At 33.1% G+C, this 9,720-nt stretch overlaps 1 protein-coding gene across 1 annotated transcript; it reads left to right on the top strand.

The window, feature by feature from the left end:
- Positions 1–588: 588 nt before the first annotated feature.
- LOC106869529 (paired box protein Pax-1) lies at positions 589–3,340 on the top strand (the record flags this gene model as incomplete). The annotated part of the gene is made up of 1 exon (XM_052973470.2): positions 589–3,340. A coding segment is annotated over one exon (864 nt), but the record flags the coding sequence as incomplete, so codon positions are not given.
- Between the last annotated feature and the right edge of the window lie 6,380 nt (positions 3,341–9,720).

The raw sequence follows: 9,720 nt of genomic DNA, 5'->3' as shown, positions 1-9,720 counted from the left end.
ATATATATATATATATATATATATATATACATATACACACACACATACGCATATATATATATATATATATATATATATATATATATATATACAGACATATAAATACATATATATACAGACATATATAAATACATATATATGCAGACATATTTTATATATATATATATATATATATATATATATATATATATATATATATATATATGTATATATATGTCCCTTCCCATGTGTGAAACGGAAGTACAAATGCTGCAATCAAATTTTTATTTGTTGTGTGTGTGTGTGTGTGTGTGTGTGTGTGTGTGTGTGTGTGTGTGTGTGTGTGTGTGTGTGTGTGTGTGTGTGTGTGTGTGTGTGTGTGTGTGTGTGTTGCTGTGTAACTACCTACCCACCTGCCTCTCTTTCTTCCTTTCTCTTTGTTTTCCCGCATTTCTACCTAATCTCTCTATTCATCTATCTCTTTACCCATCTATATATTTGTCTATCTTCCTCATTTGTCATCACCTTCAACTACATACTTTCAGAACTACGCATACAACCAACCATTAACTCATTTTCATATTTTCTCACTTATGTCTTTCTTTCTTCTACACAGACCAAACATTTGGAGAAGTGAACCAGCTTGGTGGAGTTTTCGTGAACGGAAGACCGTTACCAAACGCCATAAGGATGCGCATTGTGGAGTTGGCGCAGCTAGGCGTAAGGCCCTGTGACATTAGCAGACAGCTTCGAGTTTCCCATGGATGTGTTAGCAAAATTCTAGCTCGTTATAACGAGACGGGTTCGATACTCCCTGGTGCCATTGGTGGAAGCAAGCCACGCGTTACGACGCCAAATGTTGTAAGGCATATAAAAATTTATAAAGAGAAAGACCCAGGGATTTTTGCTTGGGAGATTCGGGATAAACTTTTAGCTGATGGCATTTGCGATAAATTTTCAGTCCCTTCTGTGAGTTCAATCAGCAGGATTTTAAGAAATAAGATCGGAAATAATAATAATAATAGTAATAATAATAATAATAATTCTAGTACATCCATTCATACGACTGCTCAATTTGAAAATAGAGGGGGTGTGACTCCTAATACAACACCACCCGCTGCTGCTTTGTATAATCCACATCAGTTCTATTCATATACTTGTCCAGGAGGCCAGGGAATATCTTCCCTCCCTGGCGTACCAGCCCCGCAAATTTCGACCCATTCTCAAGCCGCCTCTGCGCATAATGTTAGCTTTAAGCAGAATTCAATGTCGTCTGTTGCTCCGTGTATGATGAGAGCCTGGCCATCATCTCATTCTGTAAGCGATATTTTGGGAATTAACGTACGTCAGCCGTTGTCCATGGCACAATCAGGCCCTCCGGCACATATGGAGACAGCACTTGCTCAAAATTATAACTATTATGGAGTTAATATTAAAGCGACAGCAGTATCACCAATGTTTTTGCAAAGTTGAAATAAAAAATAATTTTTAAATGCATTAAAATTCATAAAACTATGTGGGGAAAACGATTTATAAAAGAGTTTCCGTGATTCATTTCAAAAAAAGTAAAGTGTTTACGGTTTTGATTTTCAAGGAAAACAATTTTTTTTAAAACAGTTATATAACAAGGATTTCAAGAGTGAGTTAAAAAACAGAAAAGTTACTTTTAAAAACTGCTAAAACGCAGTTATCTTTCGGGGAAAATAGACAAAACTTATAAAAGAGGGATTCCTTCATTGATTTTAATAAAGAGAAAATGGTTTACGACCTTCATATTCAAGGAAAACAAAAAAAAAATTATGTAACAAACGTGTCATTACTGATTTAAAAATAGAAAAGTTACGTTTAAAAACTGCTATAAAACGCAATTGGTTTTTAAGAGAAATAGAAAAAAAACGGCTATAATGAAAAACGAAAAAACCATAGCCTAAAACGCATTTTAAAATATGTTTTTAAAATCTTAAATGATTTGTATAAAAGGTTCGCAAGGAAAAATAGGCGCACTTCTCTTTGTTAAAAGGTTTTTTATCGCAATGATTTTTTTAAATCAAAAAGTGAATACTTACGTTTAAGAACTGCTATAACGCGCAGTTGGCTTTCTTGAAAAATAGAAAAAAGTATGAGAAACAGGGATTCAATGATTGAGTTTATGGTTTAGACTTTCAAAGTAAAACAAAAAAACTGTTAAGATTGTTATACAACAAAATATTCTTTGATTTAAAAGCAGAAAAGCGTTTATGGCTTTAACATTCAAGAAAATAGAAAAACTTTTATAAAACAAGTATTTCAAGATTGATTTTTAAATAGTAAAGCGTTTATGATCTTGCTTTATAAGGGAAAACAAAAAAAAAACTCTTATCAGACCCCATTTAAAAGGAAAAAAATTCAGGAAAATTTGTGTGTTTTAAAAAATTTTGATCAGAAAATTTACCTGGACAAAAACAGAAAACTGATATGAAACACGTTTGTTCAATAATTGATAAAAAAAAAGAAAAAAAGAATTCTGAGAAATGGTAATAAATGAAAACACTGCGAACGTTTAAACAGTTTTTAATTGACAAGTTGATATTTGAGCGCCGTTATTAAACGAATATTATTAGCATTTAGAAAATTGAACAATTCTGTAATAAAACATGCATACTCCATAATTGATTTAAAAACAAAGGAAGCATTCTGGAAAACTGTAATAATTCAGTTTAAACTTTTAAGGAAAAAAACCGCGTACTTTTAAACAGTATTTTAATCGCCGAGAAAATCTAACATTTAATAACATTGATATTAAATAAAATAAGCGTTTAGAAAAGAAAAATATTTGACTTATGAAATACGGATGTCCAAATATATTTTTAAAAGCAGAAAACTTTCAGAAAATTTGCTCTAATAACGTCGTGACATTCAGGAGAAAAACTGCTGATTTCTGTTTTTCTAAAATCAAAAACCAACAGCTATATGATAAAAAGAAAACAAAAGTTCCTCGCAAAAGAAAAAGTACTAAGGTACGGACTTGAGTTCCAGGAGAAAAAATACAGAAAAGTTGCTACGGTACGAATTTGATTTTCTGGGAAAAGAAACAGAAAAAACTCTTTTAATGAAAATCATATATCAGTTTTTTTTTTCTCTAATGTAAAATCCGAGCTAAAATTTGCTCCAATGCATGTTCATTTTTTCTGCAAAAAAAAAAAAAAGAAATGCTATGATGTGGGCTGGTCCTTTTAAAAAAATTAAAACTGCATTTTAACAAGAAAAAAAGATTAAGGAAACGGGAAATGGTTCATGAAAACACAAAAAGCTTCACAAAGAAGAAAAAGGAGGTACAAAAGTGAGAAAGAAAAGTACAAAACAGTAGACACCAAAAAATAAACAAGGAAAGATTTACAATCACAGAAGAAAACTTGTAAAACATTAAAAGCAGTTTACAAAGCATAAATTTACTATAACTGATTTGAATATTAAAAATCAGTCGTTAATAATTTTGAAAGAGATAAGCTTTTCAAAAGACTTCTGGTTGAGGGTTTGATTTTCAACACGAAAAAAGAAAAAGATTAACAAAAGCAGAAAAGGCAAGCAAAGGCAGGAAAAGATGCGCAACAACATAATAGGCAAAAAAAAAAAGCAGTAAAAGTTTTACATTTGCGAAAAAAATATCAAAAACGTTTTGCAAAAACAGATAAATTTGCTGTAATAAATGATCGTTAAAAATTAAACGTTTTAAAAAGGATAAGCTTTTCAAAACACTTCTTCGATGAGTGTTTGGTTTTCAAAAACAAAAATAAAAACAGGTTTGATGAGGGTTTGTGTACCTTTATATTCTCAGAAGCCGCCCTGAATTTTCTTCCATAAATGAACAAAAATATTCCCCACAAACGATGACAGATAAACTGTTATTATAACTGATTTAGCCACTTTAAAAAAAAACATGAATTATTTATAATTTTTAATTTGCTTCAGTCTTTGGACTGCAGTCATGTTGGGGCATCGCATTGAAAGGTTTAGTCGAACAATTTAGCCCCAGTACTTATTTTTAAGCCTGGTACGTATTCTACTGTCTCTTTTGCCAAATCTCTAATGCACAGAGACATAAAGACAAACGCACACACACACACACACACACACACACACATCTTTACGATGGACTTTCACACAACATTCGTCTGCTAAGTTCACTCACAAAGCATTTGTGGGCCCGAACTACAGTAGTTCGAGGTGCCGCCTAAGAGGACTGAACCACATGGTTGCAAAGTAACCTCCTTAAATACTATGTTGCTGCGATTTCATTTTCAGAATTTTTTTTTAAATCACAAAAAAACCCGAAAGACACTACAAAAACTGCTAAAGTGTGGATTTGATTTTCAGAGAGAGGAAACTGAAAATTTGTCCAGAATTCTGTTCATTAATAAACAGAAAAAATTCCATTGAAAAGGTGCCAAAAATCTTTTATTATAACTGACTTCAACTTTTTAAAAATATTCTTATTGCTTTGAGTTTCCTCCTCAGCCAAAAACTGTTTTGCTGCGGTTTTATATTCAGAATAAAAAAAAAAGAAAAACTGAAGTAACATTATCAGAATCCTATCTGAATTAATCTTATCTGAAAATAGAAAATACATCCACGTAAAACGTTAAATACTGCAAAAATGCAGACTTGATTTTCAGACGGAAAATATATTCACTGATTTAAACATTGTAAAAAAAAAATCGTCAATAGTGAACGGTTAAAGAAAAAAAAATGCTTTCCCCTTCACCCAAAACTGTTTTTCTGCTGTTTTATTTCCATAATAATAATAATAATAATAATAATGATAATAATAATAATAATAATAATAATAATAATAATAATAATAATAATAATAATAATAATAATAATAATAATAATAATAATAATAATAAGGACTGATGCATATCATAGGAATCCATCTAGAAACTTATTCAATAATATACAAAATACTTCGCTGCAAATGGTGAATGAAAACTGTTGCAGTGTGGCCTTGGCCTTCAACGAGAAGAAACAGAAAATTTCTGATGCATGCCTCATCTTTTAGCAGAAAAACTTCTCTAATGGCCATAAGATGTCGTTAAAACAGAATGGGTATGTTAGGAAAGACAAAAAATTCTACTTTCAAGTCAATGTTATTAAAAAAAATCCAGGATTTAAATATATAAAACAGAAAAGAGGTAGAATTTTTTTTTTAAAAAAAAGCAGTGAATACTCTTTAAAAACTGTTATAATGCACGTTTGAGTTAAAAAATAGAAAAATATAATATTGATAAATACGAGTTGCCATTTTTAATAAAATTTTAAAAAGAAAGCAAATGTCATTTCCCTCCCCTCCACACACACATATACACAAAAATTTTTCCGCGTTCCTCTCAAAAGGAAACTCATAAAAAACTTGCTATCATACCAACTTTTTATCCCTATCTTCGTTTCAGCGTCTACTTTTCTATGCTTGCATGAGTCAGACGGAATATATTGAAGCAGATTTTTCTACGGCCGGATGAAATTCCTTTCCATGCCTCTCACCCCTTTTCTAAGTAATGCAATATTTCCTTCGTGGCCGATCATGTTTTCCAGAGAAAATACGAAATGAATGACATTGCTTGTATGACATGACACTTATTTACATTTATTGAGCAATGTGAAAACTAGACACAGACATTCACGCACTTACACACAAAGATATACATGTATATATGCATATATAGAAAAAATATGTGTATGCGCAAGAGTGTTTTCGGGTTCAGTCCCATAACGTGATACCTTGGACAAGTGTCTACTTCTACAGCCCAAGCTGACCAGAGCCTTTTGCGTGGATTAGGAAGATGGGAACTGAAAAACAGCCCTTTGTAAATATATATATACATGTATTAGATGCATGAGTGTGAGTATGCATATGCATAGGCACAATACTAATACGTATACATATATATTTATATGTGTGTGTGTGTGTGCGCGCGTATGTGCGTGTGTGTGTGTAAACATGAAGTCAGGAGATATGAGAGGTAAATATATATTTATTTAGCCACATGATTTCCATAGAGTTAGGGTCGTTTAACAACCATCTTCATGTAGTACAAATTCCAGCATGAAAGAAATAATGCGTACATATTTGCATTTACATGCATGTTCAGTATTATACACTACAATCGTATATTCACAAATCAATGCAAATTAAAAAAAAAGACAGCTCGTCAGATCACCTGAACGTCATGGTTACACCAACAATTCAACTCTAAATATGCGCAGAAACTTTACTCTCAGTATATACAATGTATGGAAGGCTGAGACTAGACAAAATTAGATTGATTTGGTCAGTAAAAGTAATGATATATTTTATTGCTTCATTTCAGTTAAGGAATTGAACATCCTTAATATAAGCAAATAACAAGAAGAAATAAGAGGAAATAATGAAATAAATTAACTTTTGCCCAAAGTAATAATGTAGATGGGTAAGTGGGGAACGAAACAGCTGGTGATATTAAAATCCCACAGAAATCATGGATGAATGGGATGTCAAGTAAAACCAAGAAATAGTGTTCAACAACAGTAAACTTCTCTTTGGATCAATGTCACAAACGCAAAGCAGAGGGTATTTGGACGTCCAAAAATTTTACTCACACATCCACAACACCTCAATATACTTTGCAGCACTGGAGAAAAAACCCAAAAAAACATACACACACATACATAGAAGCACATCAACAGAGACATATACACATACATAAAAGTATAACAATGCATATACATACATCTTCTTACACACACACACACACACACACACACACACACACACACACATATATATATATACATATATATATATATATGTGTGTGTGTGTGTGTGTGTGTGTGTGTATACATTTATATATATACATGTGTATATTATATATATATGTATGTATGTTTGTGTGTGTATGTATATATGTATGAATGTATGTATGTATGTGTAAAATACAAATACACACAAAACACTGACACGTACTCATTGTGTGCACGAGTTCGCAAGAGTGTTGTTAATTCTTTGTCATAACATCGCATGCTAGTTTTAGTTGTGTGTCAGCGTCATACAAAGGAATGTCTTTTGTTTCAATCATCCATGCAAATATGTCCGGCCACGGGGAAATATGTTACACGGAAGCATGTGAGCGTTGGCAACAGAAAGTGCGTCCGCCGTAAATATCTGCTTCAACCAATTCTCACTGACCCGTGCGAACATGGAAAAGTGGACGTCAAAACGATAATGATATTGAAGAAGAAGAACAAAAAAGTTCTTAAAAAATACAAATAAATATATTGAATTACCTCCACCTAATTTTTACAGATGTCACCTACTCTTCCTTTCTCCCTACCTTCCCTGCTAACCCTCCCTCAATTATTGTTCTTCATTATATTCACACTTAACCTAGTCCCTGTTTCTAACCATCTCTCATTCTCCCATACACTCTTGCAAACTGTACTCACTCACACTTCCTGTTCTCTTGTCTTCACTCACTTCTATTCACTTCGTATCATTGAGGTTCACTCTTACACATCATCTTCACTATTTTGATCTCTTTCTAGTTCCAGCCGGCCACGCCTACTCTATCTCTCTCTCTCTCTCTCTCTCTCTCTCTCTCTCTCTCTCTTTAATGTGAGTAGACACGTAGTACTTCTACAAGAGACCTGGTATTCAGGTCCCTTCTCGCATTATTTAACTCTTCATCTCCTAGGATAAGCTGCTCCTATCTCTACTGTAGCTCCACCCAATCGAGGGAGACCTTAGTCTTACAAGATAAACGGTGACCTCACTAGTGTTAATGCCACGAAAAAAAAGCACCCAGTATACATTATAAAGTAGTTAGCATGAGGAAGAATGTACAGCCATGCAGTAGAAGATACTGGAGTACGACGCAGTTTTTCCGACCCTTCAGATCCTGTGAAACCGCCTAACCTATAGAACATAGTTGGTAACAGATCATGAAGATGTTTTATACACACATACATGAAGGCGCGTGGCTTAGTGGGCGAAGTGATCGCTCATGGTCGTGAGTTCGATTATGTCACGTCGCTGCAGTTCGTTCATCTGGCAAAAATGAGTTGTACTTGTAATTCAAAAGGCCGGCCTTGTAACATTCTGTGTTACGCGCTGAATCTCCATGAGAACTGCGTTAAGGATATGCATGTCTGTGGAGTGCTTAGTCACTTGCATGTTAATTTCACGAGCAGGCTATTCCGTTAATTGGATCAACTGGAACCCTCGTCGTCGTAACCGACAGAGAGCCACGATATATATATATATATATATATATATATATATATACTTCCAAGTTAACCCTGGTTGCTTCCACCATAGCTCCCTTCCAGCAAAAAAAACCTGTTCTCTTCTGTTTTCTCCTCTCTCACTTTAACCCCCTTCAGCCCATAACACAGAGCCTTTCTACTGTAGCCCTTCACAGTCAAAGGATATCTTAGTCTTGCAGGCTGAATAGCGACCTCACTACACCTGGTGCTACAAAAAAACAATATCCATTACGTTCTATAAAGTGACTGGCGTTAGAAACCATGTCAAAGTAGATATTGGGGGCAGATATCGTTTCCAGACCTGTCGGATCTTGTCAAATCGTCCAACCCACGCCGGCAAGGAATATGGATGTCAAATGACGATGATAATGAAGATGATGATGATGATGATGATGATGATGAGAAGACTCTTAAAACTCAAATTACACGGTTTATATTTTTTTATAATAAACTCTTAATTTTTTAAATAATTGTAACAAAAATGAGAACCCTCACCCACCAAATAAACTGCTTTATAATGTGGTTTTCTCCTTTGTTTTGGATATTTTTTTAACCACATGATTGAAAAGTGAGCTTCTCAGCCACACAGCCTTATATACTTTCCAAAAGAAAAGTTTTACACTTCACCCAAAACTATTTTGCTGCAATTTTTTTTTTTTAAATTTTTTTTTTTTTTAGAATTAAATACTAATTCACAAAAAACCCGAAAAAACATAACAAAAACTGCTAAATTGCAGTTTTCATTTTCAGAAGGAAGAAATAGAAAATCCATCAAGAAGTCTGTTCATTAATAAACAGAAATTTTTCATTCAAAAGGTGCCAAAAATCTATTATTATAACTACTTCAATTCTTTAAAATGTCTCTAATGTATTAAGTTTTCTCTTCAGCCCAAAACTGTTTTACTGCGGGTTTTTTTTCCGGAATAAAAAAAAGTACCGATGAAACATTCTCAGAACCCGTTCTGAATTATTATTATTGGAAAAATAAGAAATTTCCACCTAAAACGTTGCAATACCTCTAAGATGCGAACTTGATTTTCAGACCGAAGAAACAAGAAAATCTGCTATGACGGACGTTTCAATTTTAGAAGAAAAACTACTTTGATGTAGTCAAAATAGTATAGCGATGTTACGACGACACAAAAGGTCTACCTTCACGCCAATGTTATTTACAAAGATCCAAGATTTAAAAATATAAAAGCAGAAAATAGGTAGGATTTTAAAAAATACTTTTAAAAAGCTGTTGTAATGCACGTTTGGGTTTTGAAAAATAGAAAACATGACTGATAAATACAAGTTATTTTAATAAGATTTAAAAACAAACGATATATTACACTTACGCCTCATCCCTTCCCCACAAACATTTTGATATCCGTCCACATTCTTCTCAAAAGGAGACTCATAAAAACTGGCATCGTTCGAACATTTCATCCTCGTCATCGTTTTAACGTCTACTTTTCTATA

Source organism: Octopus bimaculoides, chromosome Z (genome assembly GCF_046866305.1).
Source record: "Octopus bimaculoides isolate indiv1 chromosome Z, ASM4686630v1, whole genome shotgun sequence".
Taxonomy (NCBI): Eukaryota; Metazoa; Mollusca; class Cephalopoda; order Octopoda; family Octopodidae; genus Octopus; species Octopus bimaculoides.
The sequence above is the reverse complement of the archived record's forward strand: the minus strand, read 5'-3'. Positions and strand labels throughout refer to the sequence as shown.